The sequence below is a fragment of the Pogona vitticeps genome, chromosome 7 (assembly GCF_051106095.1).
Source record: "Pogona vitticeps strain Pit_001003342236 chromosome 7, PviZW2.1, whole genome shotgun sequence".
Lineage (NCBI taxonomy): Eukaryota > Metazoa > Chordata > Lepidosauria > Squamata > Agamidae > Pogona > Pogona vitticeps.
The window spans coordinates 5,296,207-5,316,724 of record NC_135789.1 but is presented as its reverse complement, the minus strand read 5'-3'; the positions used below and the strand labels follow the sequence as shown (position 1 = coordinate 5,316,724).

The 20,518-nt window shown below is 46.2% G+C and overlaps 1 protein-coding gene across 9 annotated transcripts in view; it reads left to right on the top strand.

Annotated features, from left to right (window-relative positions):
- The window catches only part of NADK (NAD kinase), a 44,099-nt gene extending 24,756 nt beyond the window's left edge, over positions 1-19,343 (top strand). For all 9 annotated transcript variants that reach the window (XM_078379430.1, XM_072977626.2, XM_072977627.2 and 6 more), the window contains 9 exons: positions 5,421-5,550; positions 7,788-7,896; positions 8,334-8,419; positions 9,189-9,291; positions 10,601-10,761; positions 11,400-11,499; positions 11,811-11,968; positions 13,340-13,422; positions 14,061-19,343. In XM_078379430.1, coding sequence (XP_078235556.1) covers positions 5,421-5,550; positions 7,788-7,896; positions 8,334-8,419; positions 9,189-9,291; positions 10,601-10,761; positions 11,400-11,499; positions 11,811-11,968; positions 13,340-13,422; positions 14,061-14,211 — 1,081 coding nt within the window. In that variant the 3' untranslated portion in view covers positions 14,212-19,343. The remainder of the gene's footprint in view (positions 1-5,420; positions 5,551-7,787; positions 7,897-8,333; positions 8,420-9,188; positions 9,292-10,600; positions 10,762-11,399; positions 11,500-11,810; positions 11,969-13,339; positions 13,423-14,060) is intronic.
- Positions 19,344-20,518: the final 1,175 nt, after the last annotated feature.

The following is a 20,518-nucleotide window of genomic DNA, read 5'->3' as shown; positions in this document are numbered from 1 at the left end:
AACCCTTCACCTGTGTTGTGAGCTGTCAGGGATTCGACACAGCCTAGGAAAATACATGTTCTGGATTCAAGGAAGAATTATATACCCTTTAATATTCATTTTTCCGCATCTTTTTGTATTCTCTTACTTTCACATCATAGAAATCATAGAAAAGTGAAGTTAGAAGGGGCCTTGCAAGGCCATCCAGTCCAACCCCCTGCTCGATGCAGGAATACAAATCAAAGCATATCTGCCAGGTGATTATCTGTGTTTTTCTTGAATGCCTCCAGGGTTGGAGCTCTCCCCAACTCCCGAGGTCGTACTGCTCTAACAGTTAGGAAGTTTTTCCTGATATTCAGCCAAAATCTGGCTTCCTTTAACTTGAGCCCCATCGCTGAGCGTCCTGCACTCTGGGATGATCGAGAACGGATCCTGCCCCTCCTCTGTAGGACAGCCTTTCAGATATTTGAAAAGTGCTGTCATTATCACCCCTGCCATATCACATCCCACCTTTCCTCTACAGAAATATTGTTAAGGCGTTTTTGTCTAACCCTTAAGGCCATCCTGTCAAATTCAGCTGACGCTGGTTGTAGATCTACCTTGTGTCTTCACACATCAGAAACGAACACTTAAAAGGTTCTCGTAAAAGTGGAGAGCTGTCCACATTCAGCCCACGATTTTTGTTTTCAGGGATTGAGGTGAACCCAGAGTTGAACTCTTTGCTAATCAAATATTGGTGAAATAAAATTCCGTTGTTTGTAAAGCCTTAACTCTTATCAGAACAGCCAGGCATGCATTTTATCACCCTCAAGTTTTTATGCTTATGCTTACTTACCATATCAGATTAATTTACTGTTGGGTGATTGTGGGTTGGTTTTTTTTTTTAATTGCAATGCATATAATGTTTAAAAATGGGCAGTAAGGTTTCTAGAAGTATGAATGATTTCGTAAACCATGTGCTTTCTGTTCTCTGTTTGGGAAACTCAGATTCTTCCCTAGTTGCGTCTGTTATTTTAAGAGAAGGAAGTGAGAGCATAAATCAAGCAAAATAACAAGTGTGTTAAAAGTGGTGAGTTTAAAGATTAACAAGTTTTAATTAGCATAAGCTTTTCTAGGCTGTAGCTTCTTTCATCGGATGCACCTGATGAAATATTGGATTCATGGCTCATTTGCAGGATTTGGTCCCTGACGACGAGTCGGTGGTCATCCGGTAGCATTTGAGTGGTTAGTTTTCCAGCACATCAAACCCCATACATAGTTGAACTATGGACTTTGATTTTCAGCTCTATGATGATAGTCTCGAAGTCTGATCAGCTTCCCAGACGCTTCTGGTTGGCCACTGGGAGAAACAGGAGGGTGAACTACTTACCTCTTTTGTCTCACCCATCATCATTTTCTTTATATCAGATATCACCCCAAGTTCATGCCCTATGGAGGGGCTGTACCGGATCTCAGAAAAGTTGTGGAACTACAATTACTAGAATTCGTGGGCTAAAATGACTGTAAATTTTTCAAGCTTTGTATTGAAGAATAACAGCATCATCCCCAGTGAGGATATTAGATTGAAGAAAGCCCAGCTGAACTCTGGAGAATATTTTAATGATAGCAATACTATTTTATTTATTTATTTGTATTTGATTTTTATACCGCCCATGGGAGTTCGATTCCCCACTGGGCCTCCCTGACAGGGCTGGACTTAATGATCCATAGGGTCCCTTCCAGCTCTGTCATTCTAAGACGATGATTATATTGATGCTTCCTTTTTAAAATTTTCACAACAACCCAATGAGGTACATTAAACTGTATTGTAGATTTCTGCTGGCGTAAGTATAATGGCATAAAACATGATGGTGAATTGCCACTAATTAAGGAGTCACACTTGCATTCCTCATTGTGTGACTTGGCACATGACTAGGATTGCAGGCGGCAACTCATTAATTGGTGGCAGTTCTCGGGGAGCGCAAACTGTAACACTTCAGTTGGTGGCAATTCACTGCTAGCATTTACATCGTTGTGATTACATTCCTGCAAATCTACCATAGTATTTAATCCAGTGATTGAATTGGGGTCCCAAGCTTAGATCTCCATCACAGTTGTTTTCTCAGGAAGTAGGAATAAATTGAATCCCGTATTAATTTTTCCAGACCGTATGCCATAAAACTACACTGCATGATTTCTCTATTCCAGCGACTCCATCATAAGAATAGCTTTCTTTCTTTCTTTCTTTCTTTCTTTCTTTCTTTCTTTCTTTCTTTCTTTCTTTCTTTCTTTCTTTCTTTCTTCCTTCCTTCCTTCCTTCCTTCCTTCCTTCCTTCCTTCCTTCCTTCCTTCCTTCCTTCCTTCCTTCCTTCCTGTCTGTCTGTCTGTCTGTCTGTCTGTCTGTCTGTCTCTGTGTGTGTGTGTGTGTGTGTGTGTGTGTGTGTGTGTGTGTACAGGCAAATCACACCTTTTTCCATTTAGAAGGTATCATGGAAGTCATCTGGCCCAGTGCTTTTGAACCTTGGGTCCTCCAGATGTTCTTGGACTACAACTCCCAGAATCCTTCACCACGAGCTGTACTGGCCGGGATTTCTGGGAGTTGTAGTCCAAGAACCTCTGGGGAGCCGAGGTTGGGAACCACTGCCAGGGTCTCCCACTCAGCCTCTCTTTCAATACCATCCACCCAGACTGTTCCGCTCTTCAGCCGTTCTTTGGGTGGAATGAATGAGTGGGATTCTTTTGCTGGAATAAGTGCCATCAAAAGCTTGCATGAACTCAAAAGATAGCAAACAAGGGTGGGGTGAGAGAGGAAGCAAAATGAAAACAGGCCTCCTTAGTTTGGCCTTGTTGCAAATGGCATTATGTTTACACATGTTATATACAACTCCTCTGCAGTACCCAGAAGGGGAGACCCCATTGCTGTAGTAGAAGCTCAAGTGCATTATTTTTTTGAATAACAACCTGCAGAAAAATTATATTTTGGGATTCTGGCTCCTCCACTTGCCAGCAGCTGTCAGGCTGGGAATTCTCATCCAGATAAGTAACTTTCCCAGTTTAAGATTAAACGGGAATATGTGGTGACTGATTAAGGATGAGATCCCCAAGTGGAGAATAACCCTAGGACATTTCCAAATAGTTCAGCTGGATTTCTAAGGGCTACATCCAAGGTGCATTTGTGGGGGGAAAAAGCACCTGTTCAGGCCCAGCAAGCCAGCCAAACAGGTAAGCGCTGCCCAAGGGCGAGGAATCGGTCTGTTTCGGCTTGCAGTCTGCAGCGGCGCACAGGTGTGCCCGCCGAGTGGGCAGGCCGCGGTGAACTGGCAGGTGGTATTGCGTGTGTCTGCACGATCGTACCAAGCTCAGACTGTGGCAAGGCTGAACCGCCCGTCCTGCCATCTCTGGGTGGAACGGAGGTGGCGGGTGATCTTGACCAGGGCCTCCCAACTTTGGGTCCCCAGATATTCCTAGACTGCAACCCCCCCAGAAATCCTGTCCAGCACATCTCGTGAGTGAAGGCTTCTGGGAGTTGCAGTCCAAGAACATCTGGAGGACCCACGGTGGGGAACCATTGATCTAGCAGTCCAGGACTGATGATGCCGGGCCATGCTCAAGGTTTTCTTGTTGGTTGATGAAGTCCTTAACAACCGATGACCTGGTTTTCCTAGAGTCGGTCTCCTCCCGTGTGGTTTCCACTCAGTCACCAGGAGCAGCCCTTCTGTGGCTCCGGCCATTCCCGAGATTTCGGCCGGAGGCTCTGCGCAGGGCATGGAGGCGGACGCTCTGCGAGATACCTTTTGCCTCGGAAATTAGACCGGCCATGTTTAGACGGCTGTTACAAATACATTTGCTTGTGCAAACCCTAGCCTGGATTGTCCTCAAGTTTCAGGGACGGCATAAATACTGCTGTTTTTATTTTGGGGCTCCTGGCCTTTGTTGAGTGTCTTTTGTTATTTTGTACCTGGCTTTCAATTCATCTGTTTAGAACATTCGCCCCCTTCTTGCATTTCCCATCTCGACATGGCTTTCTAGAAAGTATTCTCTCCTGGTTAATCCTGATAGTGAAAACGTCACCAGAAAGAAAAACATTGAGAAAAATTTTATATTGTGGGAAGGTGGAGCACTGGAAGGGTACAGTGGATTCCTCTCCCACTATCTTTTTCCTGCTCTTGCTGTTGCTTGGAATTGCTGTGGTTACTTAACAGCGATCCTAAGCTTAGGGTTTTCGATGGGCTGTGAGATGTTCAAGATGTGGGTTGTTGTCGCCACCCGCCAAGGAGTTTCTGCAGCCGAGCTGGGATTTGAACTCAGATCTCCTGGGCCCCGCTGCAGCCACAGTTTTGAACCATCCAGGTTTCTCTGATGGCAAGGCTTCTACGGAGTGACCTCCTTCCCTGGAACAGGGTTTGTCCACTGCTGTTAATCTTAAATTTTGGAGAAGAAATTGGGTGTGTGTGTGGCTTCTTAAGCCATGCTGGCCCGCCCTGCAGGAACACTGAGAAGTCAGCTTCAGCTCCTCTGATCTGGACAGTGCAGACAGTTTCTCGAGGACCCCAAATTTTAAAAAAGCCATTGCTCCCAGGCAAAGAAGCTCTTGAAACACAGACCGCATCTCATTGCTAGAGTTACGGTCACACTGGTGCTCACTGAATACTTCTGTTTTCAGGAAACCAGGAATCAAGAACAGGTTTATGACGCTGGGAACTTCCCCAGTTACAACAGAAGGGACCGGTGGGGGGAGAGAGAGAAAGAGGAAAGCAAACATCTTGCAGTCCTATTGGAATTTTTTTAACACCACTGTTAAGCTCATTGATCCAAAGAATTTGTTTTATTAGTTCTGCTTTTGGCTCTAGAGCAGCCTCGAGTTTATAAAAGGTTATCCTGGCATGAATCACTGTGGGCTGGAGGGCAGGGACTTGCGTCTTGCTCAGATTCCCCTGGGAAATCATTTCCTTGTAGAGAGAAAGTAGACGGAAATGGGTGTGTCTTCCATCATTCCAGGTGTTTTGGGCGTCATTTTTTTAAGAGGTGTGTCATGGTGATCCGGTAGGTCCGCCATGTCTGCAGATCAGTCCCCATGGTTTCACTTATCCGCAGTCTGAAAATATTAAATTAAAAAATCCCAGAAATACATGGTTCCAAGGTGTATTACCAGAACTGGTCACTAGGGGGAACCAGAAGCTATGCTTTATGCAGCATTTCTATATCCGCGCTCTCTGGTATCTGCATAGAGAGGGCTTAGAACCAATCCCCCATGGATACCGCGGTCTTCCTGTATTTTAAAACCCATGCAACCTGCCATCAGTAGCTGAATGGATTCCCTCCAGGAAAGCAATCAAACAAACCATGAGCTCTCGATTCTCCGTCAAAATTGGCCTGCAGTTCTTAACAGCTGAATATTAAATTGGTCGTTTCCAAACTTGTAACCTCTTTTTGGGGCGGTGGGTGGTGGGGAAATATTGCAGGCACATTCAGGACCCAGCAAGCCAGCGGTTGACATGGAACAAACCACCCAAGAGTGTGCTTGTGATTAAAAAAATTCGGGACGCCAGCCTCCTGCAGCCCTTTAAAGACCTCTGCATCTATCTTACGGAGGTAAGTTGAGATGTTTCTTAAGAAGCTAAAGCCCAGATTTTCCTAAGGATCTTTGGCTCAAATCCGGAGGATTGATTGCTGAACGGTTAATTAACACTTACAAGAGTCCCATAGATTCAGTAGGTTTCCCCCTAGCTGGGGGCTGCCAGCTAGATTCAGGCATTACCTTCTTGTTTCTGTTTTTTAACCAAGGGTCTTACAATGGTAGGGATAGTCCTAGAAATACACACAGTATTGCTTCTGCAACCTTCCTGGATCCTTGCCTCTTCCAGTCACGTACCGAAGTCAAATAAACAATGCAAATTCAAGGAACTGTACATATTTATTTGATTTGCATGCCTTATACTGGGCGCATGACTCACATTGCAGCAGAAATTGGGTTCCAGATGAGTTACAAAGTCCCCTTATTGCTTGCATCACGTACGCCCAGTCTTCCATTCCACCCCCCCCCCCTTTGCAGTCCTATTGAAACCTAGATGGGAGGCCTCTCTCGAGGGTATTTATCTCCCAGGTTCTGTTGGTGTCTCACAAGCATAAAGTTATCAAATGCAGTCATAAAACAGGATATCGTAAAACTACATTGTAGAGAAAGAAAGTTTCCTCCACCCTGTGAGGAAAACATAGGAAAAAAATGTCAGTGACATTTCAAGAGTCTTGAAACCTCAGATCCATGTGGATTAGGGTTTGCTGTGCTGTCATGTGTCATCGAGTCCCTTCTTCACCTTTCCAAGAATATGCAAAATTTAAAAAATGGAACTCATGTTAGAAATGGCCATTGGGTGCTCTCGGCTGTTGGAATCAAAACAGTGGTGCAGCAGAAATGACTGTTGTGTCCTGGGGTGGTTGGAATTATTATTATTTTTTGGTAATAAATGTGTGTTTAACAAAGTAAGGAGCAGCTGCAAATGCTAAATAACTTCTTTCTCTGCAAGAGGATGTTAGTGTTGGCACGGCAGGGACGTCTGAGCGGAATTCCTGCTTCGGAGGGCACCGTGCTATCAAAACACAGCCTTTTTCTGCTTTGTTGGCCTGCGATGGCCTTTGTTAGGGATCACGGATAAGACTCGGAATGGCTTTCATTCCTTGAATGAAATGCCAGCTTGTTCAACTGGTTCCTGTCCCCAAAACACCCCCTTCCTTTCTGCTGTTCCGAATATTGCAAGAGAGCCCAAGCAGGTGCAGGTTCCCTGGTATGTTTCTTCCGAGCTCTCTCGGGCATCTTCGAACGGCAGAGTTGGAAAGGGACCCTGTGGGTCATCTAGTCCAGCCCCTGTCAGTCAGGGAGGCCCTGGGGGAGAATCAAACTCCCAACCTCTGGCTCTGCAGCCGCAGATCTCAACCACTGAGCTATCCACCAGTTCTAGTCCCTTCTCCATAAGTGTTCCCATTTTGGCTTCCAATCTGGCAAGGAACTCTAGCTTAGTGTTAGAGCCTCTGTTTTCCGTGAAGCCTGAAGCTTCTCCAGGATAGGGCTAGAAAAAGGATCGTGCTTTTCAGAATTGCTGCCACCAGTTCCCATCAGCCTCGGCCAAAGCAGCGAGAGGCTAGGGAAGCGAGAACTGGAATCCAGACCATCAGGAGGACAAAGAATTGCCGAAATCTGGCGTGGGTGGGCCTGCGTTGGCCCGATTCCTTCTAAGGCTTCCTCTAGTTCCAGAAATGAAATGGAGTTAAGCCTCATTCCTGCTCGGATGGGTGGCCATCAGGGACCTCCGGATAGGGACTAGGAGCGTGGGAGGCCAGAGGAGGGACACCACCTTCTCCCCACTCTGTGGTCGGACTGTTGTGGGGCTGGGCTTTCTGTCCTCTCTCTCTCTGCCACACCCACCTGTAAGGTTCGTACCCTTTTCATATTTTTTTAGAAGGGTCCCTTCAGAGGGTTGATTCCTGACAGCCGCCCCCGTTGTGCGGAAGGCTTGGCGCGTGGATGATCTGGCATTCTAGATTTTTGGATAGGGGCCTGGGAGAGCCTTGGGAACCAACCACCCCCCCCCACGAAAGTGTGCACGGACCCCGGCTGTGCTTCCTTCCCCACCATTTTTTTTTCGGGAGAATTTGGCATAGGGCTTCCCCTTAACAAGGGATAAAGCGAGCCCTTGCTTTTGCTTTTGTGTTGATGAACATAGGAGGGATGGGCGAGGACGTTGTCGGCAGGATCGCTGAACGTGGCAACCGTCCCTGTCCACTCATGGTGGAAAGACATCTTTAAGCATACCTTGGTGCCTTTTCTTCTTCAGGTGAACAACATGATTGTATACGTTGAGAAGAAAGTGCTGGAAGACCCGACCATCGTGAACGATGATAGTTTTGGACCAGTGAAGAAAAAATTTTGCACGTTCAGAGAAGGTACTCCACGTGCTTGTGTCTAAAATCTTGCTGCTTTTTTTTTGTGGGAGGTGTCCGTAGATTAGACTCCACCGAGAGTCCGGCTGTGGCCCATGGAGAAATCCTGTTTCTTGCTGATTTCAAATCGATTTGCGCTGTTGGCTCTTGGTTTATTGTGCTGAGCCGTGGTGCAAAGAAACCCCTGTACATGTATACAGAAGAGATCCTCATCTCAGAACAATCATATTATATGGTCTTACTGCCTTGAAGAGAGCTGGTTTGGACAGATAGGGAAAGGATGATGCTATGCGGGCATGGGTGGAAGACAGGATTGAGAAAATGTTTTGGCGGTCAATCTTTTTTTATTATTCTGATTATGTTTCTGTGTTTGTACTTATTAAATGGCTAGCACTGGAATTAAAAGCAGATTCTTTGTCTTTTTTTCTTCCCTTCCTTAGATTATGATGATATCTCCAACCAGATAGACTTCATCATCTGCCTGGGAGGAGATGGGACCTTACTTTATGCTTCTTCGCTTTTCCCGGTGAGCTTATAGTCTGCATGGTCTCTTTGCCCGGCACCTTGTGATCCGATCCTCCTTTTTAATTTGATTTCAGCTTGGGATGTTCTTAGTATGTATTTCTGTACTGCCTTTATTCTTTATCCTTTTCCGCACACATCCACACAGGATTTATTTATTTGCTTCTGCTTTCCAAACACTAGAAGCGGATGGATGAGTTTGAATATAAAGTTGGTTTTTTTTTAAGTACATGATTTTTTTTTTTTTTTTAAAAAGAAAGCTCAGTTAAATTAGCTCAGTGGTTTAAAGCTCTGGCTGTGGAGCCAGTGGTTGGGACTTCGATTCCCCCACTGGGCCTCCTTGGCAGGGGCCGGACTCCCATCGTCCGTTGGGTCCCATCCAGTGGTTCTAAAATTATTATTACAAATGTAAAGATTAACCTTTTATCAAAGGGGAGAAAGACCTGCTTAGAATTAAATACGAGCAGCTACATCTAACTCACGCTTCGCAATAGCTTACACCCCTTTGACAAAATAGAAGTATTCAGTTATGCAGGGAAGCCACGCCAATTTCTTTTTAGGGCACAGTTGCAAATATAGGTATGTGTAAGCAGGTGGTGTATGATTTTTTAAAAAAATTATTTTTATGTTTATCTGCATGATCCCACTTTATACAACTTATATATTTCGTGAACAGCTTTTAAAGGGATCATGCCTTGAGCCCTCCTGGAAGTCCCCCCTCCCCGCTGTACTGTACGAGTGTTCTATGAACATTGCCCTTTTCTCCCCAACAGGGAAGCGTGCCTCCAGTTATGGCTTTCCATTTAGGATCACTGGGATTCCTCACCCCCTTCAATTTCGAGAACTTTCAGTCCAAAGTCACTCAGGTTATAGAAGGTAAAAGATTGATTGATTGATTGATTGATTGATTGATTGATTGATTGATTGATTGATTGATTGATTGATTGATTGATTGATTGATTGATTGATTTGATTTATACCCCGCCTATCTGGTCTGATCTAGCGCCCGCAAAAGTTGAGTTTCATGGGTAATGCTAGCACTTCCCTGGAGGAAGCAGAGCAGATTTTAACAAATTCCCCCCCGATCCTGCATTTTTAAACTTACAGTGGTGCATCGTTAGACAATAATAATCCGTTCCACTGAAATCGCTGTTTAGCGAAATCATCGTCTAGCAAAAAGCATTTCCCCATTGGAATGCATTGAAACCTGTTTAATGTGTTCCAATGGGGAAGAATCGTCATTGTCTAGCGAAGATCGGCCATAGGAAAGCCACTTTGCGAACTGCCGATCAGCTGTTTAAATAGCTGTCTTGCGAAGCTTAGATCCCGAAAACACCCATTTTGCGAGCGCCTAGGGAGCTGTCAAAACCGTCGTCTAGCGAAAATCGGTTTGCGAAGCAGGGATCAAACATTGTCCAGTGAAATTCCCCCATAGGAATCATTGTTTTGCGAATCGCTATAGTGATCGCAAAAAGTCAATATCTAGCGGAAAAACTGTCATGCGGGGTAACCGTCTAGCGAGGCACCACTGTAGTTCCTTAGTCAAGTATTGTTAACCACTACACGGCCCTGCCTCTGTGTCTTATTTATTTGTTAGCGACTGTCTTACCTCTGTTATATTTCTTATCCTATCTTGGTGAATGCAGGACACTCATGACTTCTTTTACAAATGATTCAGTAAAACATAAGTCAGGATGATCGGGGGAGGCTGTAAAACGAGCCCTAGGAAGAAAGACGGAAACAGCTGGGCAGGTTTAGCCTTAAGAAAAGAAGACGGAGGGGAGATAGGAGATACAGAGGAGGTGGCGGGATCTGTTTTTGATCCTCCTGGAGTTCAGGACACCTAAGAATGCGCTCGAGCGACAGGAAGCCAGATTTTGGGTGAATATCAGGAAAAACTTCCTAACTGTTAGAGCAGTACGACAACAGAACCCATGACCTCGGGAGGGGGTGAGCGCTCCAACCCTGGAGGCCTTCTAGAGAAAATGGGGCCACCCTCTGCCCAATCTGCTTTGATTTAGATTCCTGCCTTGAGCAGGGAGTTCAACCTTCTAGGCCCCTTCCAACTCCATGATTCTGTGATTTTATGAAACGTGGTTCTGGCATAGGCCGCTCCTACATTTTTTTAAAGAAACTTTCTGTAAATGTCTATATTCCTAATAAGAAAAATATCCCCCTTTTGCAGGCAACGCAGCGCTGGTCCTCCGAAGCAGGCTTAAAGTGAAAGTCGTCAAGGAGCACCGGGAGAAGAAAACAAGGATCCAGAATGGCATCGAAGAGAACGGAGTCATGTCTCCGACTCTAGAAATGAACAAGGAAGGGTTCAAGCAGGCGATTCAGTATCAGGTAACTGGGCTGCACGTCGCTGCTCTCCCCAACCCAAACGTGCTTGATGATGTGTTCTCACTGCAGATGGGTAAAGGGGAGCAAAGAGAGAGCTCTCTGCTTTCTTCCCCAAGTTACATTTCTTCCCAAGTGTTTGGCTTCTTTCTCTTGCATGGATCTGGACGAAGCTTTCGGAATATGCCTCTTGAAAACACGTTGGCATCCTCCCCAGTTCTGCTCCTGGGCTGGTGGGTGGAATTGTCTCACAAATGACTGTATGGACCTGTAGATATTAAAATCCAGCTTGGGGGTGTAAACAGCTCCCCCCCCATTAAAAAAAAAAACTTCCAAGACCTAAGATGATGCCTGAATAGTTTAGGTCTCTGGCTGCAGAGCCAGAGTTTGTGAGTTTGATTCCCTGCCATGGCCGTGAGCCAGCCTGGGTGGCCTTGGGCCGGCTGCACCGTCCCAGGGATCCCTCCCCAGAAGGAGGGAATGCTGAACCACTTCTGAGTCTTTTCTACCCAGAAAACCCTGTAAAAGTTAGCCACAAGTCAGAATTGACTTGACAGCACATCATCATCATTACTTAATAAATCTACACATTTTTTTTTTAGTGAAAACGTTGAATATAATGTTGAGTTTATTCTATCTGGCAGGTCCTGAATGAAGTTGTTGTGGATCGAGGCCCTTCGTCCTATCTTTCCAACGTGGATGTCTTCTTAGATGGGCATCTAATAACCACAGTGCAGGGGGACGGTGAGGCTGGTCTCCATTTTCTCAGGGGTGTAGCGGTCTGGAGCGCCAGACAGACTTGAAGAAGGGGGCTCAAGTCTCATCTGAGCCCTGGAACTCATTCAGTGGCCATGCTCTTTCAACCTGGTCTACCTTGCAGGATTGGTTTGGGGGGGATAAAGTAGGGAGTCAGAAAACCACCCCTGCTGTCTTGAGCCCATCAGCTGGAAAGTGAGATATAGAAGTGATGAAGAAATCATAAATGTTTTGGGTCCTGAGCATGCGAGGGTCGGGAGAGGCTGCAGAGGTCACCTGTTCCTTGTTCTCCCTTTCAGGTGTCATCGTCTCCACCCCGACGGGCAGCACAGCCTACGCAGCTGCGGCGGGGGCTTCCATGATCCACCCAAACGTCCCAGCGATCATGATCACCCCCATCTGCCCCCACTCGCTGTCTTTCCGGCCCATCGTCGTTCCTGCTGGAGTAGAGCTGAAGGTACGTTCTCCTTCGGCTTCCTGACAATGAGAATTAAAAATCCCACCCCGGCGGGCGCACCGCAGGGCGCTTGCTCTGCCTATTTTCTGTAACGTCCAGCCAAACAAAGCATTAGAAGTACAGATTGCTTCTCTGTCGTCTCGCCCTCCCCTCCTGTTCAAATAGACAGAAGGATTACCGCTTTTTTTAAAGTGATGTGCCAAAACATGCTTAAATCCCTGGGAGAGGTTTCTAGGAAAGTGTTTAGCAGTGTTATTTGTTTTGAAAAGTGATGGCCTTTTTGTTTTCCTGGGAGACTGGTTTTATGGAAAGGGCCTCCTACACACGGTCTTCTCTAGAAGGTGTCGGCCAGCAGACTCGGTTCTCACAGGAACCGCTTCCTCCACACCTCCTGCAGGGACCCGCCAGTTTCTTTAGAGACTTCTGCTCCCTCTCTTTTTCTCCACCTGTTCAAAGGGATGGGGGAGGGCTCCCTTCTGATCCGTATGTTTCACACCCCAATCCTGCTCTTGAAAAGAAGCCGACCCGTTGGGTCATGGGTTAAAAAGCTTCTGTTTCCCCTCCCCTCCTCAGGCTTAAGACAAATGGGCTGCTTTAAAGGGCGGGAAATCTTACATGCCCAGATTTGGGCAACTCCCAGATTAAAAGCCACTAGCAAGCCAGCTTGTGAGATGTGGAATTCCATCATCACAACTGTGCTTGGGCAATTTCGCTAGATCTGCATTTCCGTTAGAACTGGAAACCTGGGAAGAAATGAAACACCTTAGTATGGAGGTGGGGAAGTACGGCCATTTCTGCTGGGAGTTCATGTTTTCATGTGGCCTAAGGCTGACGGGAGTTGTAGTCCAGCGGCATCCAGAGGACCTTTTCATATGTTTAAGAACATAATCTTGAAGAAAGACCTTTCCTTCTCCGGTGTTGTAAAGCACTCTCTGGGCAATTTACAGTTTAACTACTCAGGTTATACATTGCCTTCCCCGTCCCTCAGCCAGCTGGGTACTCAGTTTACTAACCTTGGAAGGATGGAAGGCTGAGTCAACCTTGAGCTGGCTAACCGAGCCCAATGGGATCGAACTCAGCTCCTGAGCAGAGTCTTCACTGCAGTATTGCAGTTTAACCACTGCACCGCAAAGCTCCTTCCCATTCTTTCTTTTCCCCCAGCAATTGGTGTTCATAAGTCCCTCTCTTAACAGAAAGCATGTGTGGCCTGGGGGATTTTGAGAGTTGTTATCCAAAGTCACAAATCCGCACACTTGTAGTGGGAAACGATCCAGCAGCACCAAGACGAGTTGCCTTTTCTCTGTTTTCCTGTAACCAGCTCCCATTTGAGGTCTCGGGAACCACACCGGTCTTCTCTTTTCCTCTCCTCAGATTATGCTGTCTCCGGATGCCAGGAACACTGCCTGGGTTTCGTTCGATGGGCGAAAGAGACAGGAAATCTGCCACGGGGACAGGTGAGGCCCCTGATCTCCCCTCCCCTCCCCTGGGACCATTTTGGGCTTCAGAAGAGAGAGCAGCTCCGTCCGCAGATGTTAGACATAAATTAACAATGACCCGGTCCGGAGCAAACTTTTACTTCGTTAAAGCACCTAAAGAAAGACTAGCTTCTAACGTCCGCAGCAATCCATCATCACACTTCCCATCCCGTAATGCTTCGAGCTGTCTCTGGGTGCTTTGCAGTTTATTCTGCAGGCTGCACATTGCCCCGCCGTCCACCCCCTCGGCAAGCTGGGGGGCTCAGTTTACTGACCCCAGAAAAGGGTTGGAAGGTTGAGTCAATATCCAGCCTGGGCGGTGACCTGAATCTACTGGGATCGAAGACTGTGAGTGGAGTCTCAGCTGCAGGACTGCAGTTGAACCTCTGCTCCAGTGATGCTCTTCCTTAAGATTGATTGGGTGGAACTGGCTGAGAGGACTGCCGTGGCCGACCCCTGCCTAATTAGATCCTGCTTGAAATCAGGGATGCTTTCTTTGCAGGCGTTTGCAGCTGCCGTTAGCAGTCATGAGATCCCAGCCCAGGTTCTCGCCATCCTTAGCTTTCTCCCTCCCTGGGATCCATACTAATTCAGGGCGATGCTTCTCTTTCTTGCAGTATCAGCATCACTACCTCTTGCTACCCCCTCCCTTCCATCTGTTTCCAAGACCCTGTGAGTGACTGGTTTGAGAGCCTGGCCGAATGTCTGCACTGGAACGTCCGGAAGAAGCAAAATAACTTTGTGGTGGACGAAGAGGAAGAGTTTTGAGTGCCGGCAGAGACTTGGCGGGAGGCGAGAACAAGCGGCACTTTCCCCCTCTGTACAAAAATGTATTTTTAAGCCTGTAGCTTCGGGGAGTAGACCAATATAAAGTTAATATACATATATCTATATATATATATAGATATATATAATGTATATTACAATTTTTTTAAAAGACAGCAATGTACCTCATATCAGTCTGTTCTGCTGACGGCCAGATATCATGTTGTTTCTGTCTGTTGAAAGGGCTGGAGATGAGAGTCACGTTGCGTTTGTCGGGCGAAATGTTTTGTCTGTAAAATGTGTCACATGTTTTCCGAGCAATGTGTTTTCTACCAAAAAAAAAAGTTTTGCAGACACCTTATTGAAACCAAGGACAATTTCCACGCTTGGCGAGTTTCAGATTCTTCTACCAGCTCTAATGTTTTGTGTGTGTGTGGATTAGGCAGACCTTTGATCCACTCACGCTGGCGCCCTCGGCAGGTCTGTGCGTTCACAGCAGACCTGGCTGTTAGAAAAGGGAGAATGGACAGCCGGGCTGGGCTTCCTGCTGACCCCTCATTTTCCCCTGTCTTCAGCCTTCCAAGAAATGTGTTTTGATCACCTTTTGTCTCCTTCCCCTTTTATTGTTATTTTTGTACAGACAAGTCTTGAAGTAACTTCAGGCCATCATTGCTGACAGACGTCTGTACTAAGTTCATGATGCCTTCTTGACGTTGATCAGAACTAGCAGGTTCCTCCCTCCCTTCCTCCTTTCCTTCCTTCCTCCCTTCCTCCCTCCCTCCCTTCCAGTTGCATCTGGAAGTGTGTGCTGGTGGGACTTCGTAGGACATGTGTTTGGAGGCTCGGACGGCAGCGCTGAGATAAGGAGAGCATCCCAAGCAGATAACTGAAAGATGCAGCGGTGCTTTGGAGGCAAAAACGGGCTGGAGCTGGTCCTAATGGTTCTGTTGGTGGACTCTGGAAAGTTCATTTGCATGAAGCTGGGTTGTGATTATGAAGCAATGGCACGGCAGAGCTCTTGTGCCGACCATGGGCCCCGGAGGTGGTCCATCGGACGATGGCGGGATGCTGAAATTCCATCCAAACTCTTAAGCATGGGGCAGCAAATTCACACACACATCTCGCGTTCTGGTTTCTGTTTCCTGCTGTAGCCGTTTTTCCCACAAGAGTTACTCCTCCAGCTTTGGGGGAGCATCTTTTTTTTTAAGTGGCAGAGGTAAGTTCAGTGACGAGGAGGCAGAAGCTGCCCTCTTCCTAGCCTTGGCCGTGTCCCCCCTCCACAGCTGCCCACGTGCGCCTGCTTTGCTGACCACTTCCAGGCAGGACGTCTGCATCACAGACGTTTGCCCCTCCCATTTTTCTGTCCTGGAGGACCCCCTCCTTGCCAGCTCGAGGTGCGGCTGCCCCCTTTGCTCCCGTCGTTTGAGCGATCCTACGGGGCTCCCCCCGAGAATCCGTGGCATGAAGATCCTCCCGATAGGCTCGCTTGGTTCGTGTGTGCTTTTAAAAGCAAGGATGTTTTCCTGTACCGTTAAAAGTCCACACAAGCAGGCACATATCGGTGACTCCCGTTTGGGTTGGCACCGGCAAACTCTGGCTGGCGAGCGTTTTTGAGGGGAAGGATCCTTCAAATGCCTCCTGAATTCAGGTTACCGTGAAGTTGATGGTGCTTTTAATGAGTCCTTTCGATAATGAGTGTCTAATCAGAAGACATTCCGGGCGTATTTTCCTCTGGTGCCTTCAGGACACGGTGGTTTTTGTTCCTTTAAAATACCTCCTGCATTTGTTTTTGAGAAACATTCTATTTCTTGGTTGCAAATGTATTTTTTTTTAAATTGCACATGGTTTTGATTAAGGTAAGAGAAAGCTGTCAAAAAAGCAGAGCCTGTTCAAGGTTAGGCAATTACTGGAGGACTGAAAAAGTTACAAACAAGGCTAGCTTTTGTATACGTATAGCTTTACCCAGAATGTTGCTCTAGGAATGGATTCCACAGATTTTTTTAAAAAATGTATTTATTAAACCCCAAAGCACTTCATTATTTTTGTTTTCATTGAGACTCCGGCTGGATCTCCGTCCTCGGAGAAATGAGGGGGCGAAATACCTTAAAGGAGACGGTTAGGAGATCACATTTGCCCAGCTTGAGATGCTAGAAGACAGCCTGCGAGTTGGAGATGGACCAGAAAAAAACTGGGTAGCCCATCTTTACTATTAAAAGTTGGCTAGGTTTGGGATGAAGGTGTGGATTTGGGTTTCTTTTCTAAGGGGGAAGGCTCAAATACTGTATGGTATTTCCTCTTTTGTTCTTAAGTAGAACAGTTCTGTCTGTTCTTGAATATACAGTTCAGCCGCACAAAAGTAGACCAGGCCTTTGATATTCAGGTTTTACATTTGGATGCTACCTGTCCCATCCTGTTCCCCCCCTCAGCAATGATCCTGAAGCATCTCCAGCTGACCTGTGAGAAGGTCTTTGGCGTACCTTAAATAATCAAAACGGATTTCGGTCCAGGGCTTGTAGCTCTCTTAACTTTAGGGAAGGGGGCATTTAAAATATCTTTCCGCTGCCCTCTTCCTTTGTCACTTGAACATCGCTCTTCATTCTGCTCTGTTCCTCACCCCTTATTTTTGCACATCTCTGTCTTGACAGTAGTGTCAGCTGCTTGACATCATCGTCAAGTGTGTCTCTGTTCGTGCACTTGTGTAAAAAGCAACCTTTTCTTGCAATGTTTTTGTCTTAATAGAACATCGGGATCCAGATCTGCTTGAGATAAGTTTTAAAAGTTGGTCTGAATGAGAGTATATATATTTGCACAAATGTTACTATTAGCGTGCAAAAATATCTTACTGTAGACTGTCGGAGTAAAGTCTGAATTGTGTTTCTGTGCTGAGCATGGAGGGGACCTGCTTCGTTTCTGTTCCAAATGCACAGAAAAAGTACATTAGACACCCTCTTTCCTCCAATAGCCTATTGACTCACCTGCATGCAGTTTCTGATCACCAGTGGTGACCAGGCTAGTTTTTTTTTTAAATGGTTCCTTGTTTTACTTTTGATGCAATAATTCAGAAACAGGGTAAATGTGCTTCATAGCATTCCGCATGAGTTACTGCAATGTTTGTAGAAAGATCAGTAGCATAGCCAGAGCACCTCAAGTACAGAGAATTTTTACCAAAATGCAGTGCGCCTTATTTAGGAGACTTGGGAGTTTCTTTTTAGACAATGATCAAAAATGAAAGTAAAACAATTCAGTACTTAAGTGGGGGGGGGGAATCTATCAATGTTTTTTAGTGTATGGAAGAAATGGCTTTTTTTTTAAAAAAAAAAACCTAAATATTTTATATAATATGCCCTTGATTTATGTGTACATCCTGTCTCCAGACCAATTCCATCAGATGATAAAATCTTTATTACCCAGAGTTTTTCAGTTGCCAATGTTCCTGATTCAGTGGCTTTTCTCAGCTTTAGAGGTGGCCAGTATGGCGTGAGGGCCAGGTCTATCGAAGTGGCTTGTCTGATCATTCGAAGGCACAGCTTTTAACCTGGGAAGACAGACAGACTTTGGGCATCTAGCGGCTAATATCCTACCCCAGGAACCACCGAGGTCTACATTGATTCCCCAAAAAAGGGGCATAGAGGGGGAAAAAAATCAAATCAGGAAATGACCAGAAGGTGATTTCTGGTTTTGAAAATACCTTTTTTTTTCCAGCCATGCTTTTTCAGGACAGTGAAGGGTCTGGGGAAGCTGGCAGGAAAAACAACCTTCCTGGGCACCTCCATTCACCTCTTCTTCAGACAGTACGAGTACAGTTATGGTGGCATTCAAAGTATGATATTGACACAGAACCGTTTTCTTTTGCTCCCCCCCCCCCAAAAAAATTACACAAATCTCATTGTTTTCATACAAAAAAACCCCACATTATCTCATTGTTTTCCTGCAATCCATCCAGACCCGTTTCCAGGATCAGGCACCAGGAACAGATGCTGGACTTTGCTTTTCAATTTTGGGAGGAGAGAGGGTTGGCACAACGGAGTCGAAGATCATGGCAACCCACACGGGGCGAGGCGCTGAGATCCGAACCCCATCCACCTCCTTGGCTCTGGTGCTTTGAGATTCCTGGCGTGGTTTTCAGTTAGTTGAGCAGCCCTCGCGGAAGGAACCTTATTCCTGGGCTCTGACTGAAGATCTCGGGTGTCAAGAGGGCGGCCCAGAGAAACCCTTTCTTGAGTTGCCTTGACCCTAACCCTTGTCCCTAATCTGTTTCTAAGGTCATCATCCCCTTCTGTCATTTGTGAATGCTACTTAAGCTCTGCTTGGGGTATTTTATACCAAAATAATTTCAGACAAACAAATAAGACAGAGCAGAAGACTTTTAAAGTGGACGGCGTAAATGGGGAAGCCACTTTTTCTCTGCCTCCTTAACTGTGCCGTCAAGTTAAGCAGAAAAATCTCTCTCTCTGACCTGTTATTTCGACCAAAGAGTCTAAAAGCCTGGAGGTCACCAAGGAGATTGGCCCGTTTGCTTCGTTGGGTGTTAAGATATGTGAACTTCTCCATGTTTCAGTAAAGGAATAAGGAAAAAGGGAACCATCGTTTACTGATCAGCTCCCAGAGACACTGGTTTGAGAGTCTGTCTGGAAGGCTTTTTTTTGGGGGGGGGGCTGTCCGATGACGCCATGATGTGTAAGGATGATCTTGAGCATGACACGTCAAGTCAACGTCTAGAGAGGACCCGTAACCAGCTGGTTCCTAAAAGGCAGCTGCCCCGTCTTGCAGGGGAAGTTCTCTCCTATGAATCTGGTCTCAAGCTCTTCAGGGCTTGTTCCCAGCATCCTCAAACAGAGCCCGTGGGACGGATGCTGGAGGAAAGGGGCCGGGTGGAAAGCTGGTGACAGGAGGAATAAGAGATTTTTGTAGGCCTGGTGGTGGTGCATCACCGGTTTTTGCTAGTCAACTTTTCGCAAAAGAGGTGAAACGGACATTAAAGACCCTGCCTGCCCAGAATTTGGAATTTTTTTAAAATGGGGGGGGGGGAAGCTGATTGTTTCATATTATTAAGTGCTTTGAAAACTTGTTAAATATTGCTGAGAGCGTAACTATTTTCCAGATCTTTTCAATAAACTTTTTTTTTTTTTTGCAAAGTTTGCGTGGCGCAGTGGTTGGGTGTCCGTGTGTGCCCAGGGATTAGATTACCCGGTGGCCGGAGGGAAGGTGCATAGCTGTGTGTGGCTCCCATTTCTCGATCCTTGGTTCCTACCTTCACCCTTTTTAAGAAATTAAATGGGAAGCAAACCGTTAACCAGGGAGGCTGTCCTTGTAAAGATGCACCATATTTCTCATCTGTCCACTTAAAAGAGCATTCTGGATATTCATTTATCACAAGCCTATCGTGATGTGCACCTGTTTTGACATATCGCTGATATAACACCAGGCGGGAGGGTGCATAAAAGGGAAACTGTTATGGCAGAGAAAATAAATGATCTGGCAGTGTACCTCAAGAGTAAATACGTTGTGTAATCTTTCCTGCTGACCTCCAGGGTGGAAATTTCTCTACCCAGCTCCCGAGCAGCAGTAATAGGCGCAGCAAACAGGTATTAAGTAATTCCGGGCAGGCCATTATGAAAGCAAAGATAAGTCTTTCGTCTGCAAACGGTGAAACAGCCAGCTTGCCCTCGTAAACCATTAGGAACTGCCGACATAAGCTAGGAGATACAGAGGCTGCTGTCTCTTTGGTGTGAGATTTATAAATATGTCCAACTGAAATGCATGCGGGACTTCCTCTTCGCAGATGATGCAGCCATTGTTGCCCACTCTGCTGAAGACCTCCAACAACTCATGAATCATTTCAGCAAGGCCTGCCAAGACTTTGGACTAACAATCAGCCTGAAGAAAACACAAGTCATGGGCCAGGGCGTGGACTCACCTCCCTCTATTACCATCTCCACACAAGAATTGGAGGTTGTTCATGACTTTGTGTACCTCGGCTCAACCATCTCTGACACCCTCTCTCTAGATGTCGAGCTGGATAAACGCATTGGCAAAGCAGCCACCATGTTCTCTAGACTCACAAAGAGAGTATGGCTCAATAAGAAGCTGACGACACATACGAAGATTCAGGTTTATAGAGCCTGTGTTCTAAGCACACTCTTGTACTGCAGTGAGTCCTGGACCCTTTGTGCAAGGCAGGAGAGGAAGCTGAACACCTTCCATATGCGTTGCCTCCGACGGATTTTTGGCATCACCTGGCAGGACAAAGTTCCAAACAGAGCAGTCCTAGAACAAGCTGGAATTTTCAGCATGAATACATTACTGAAAC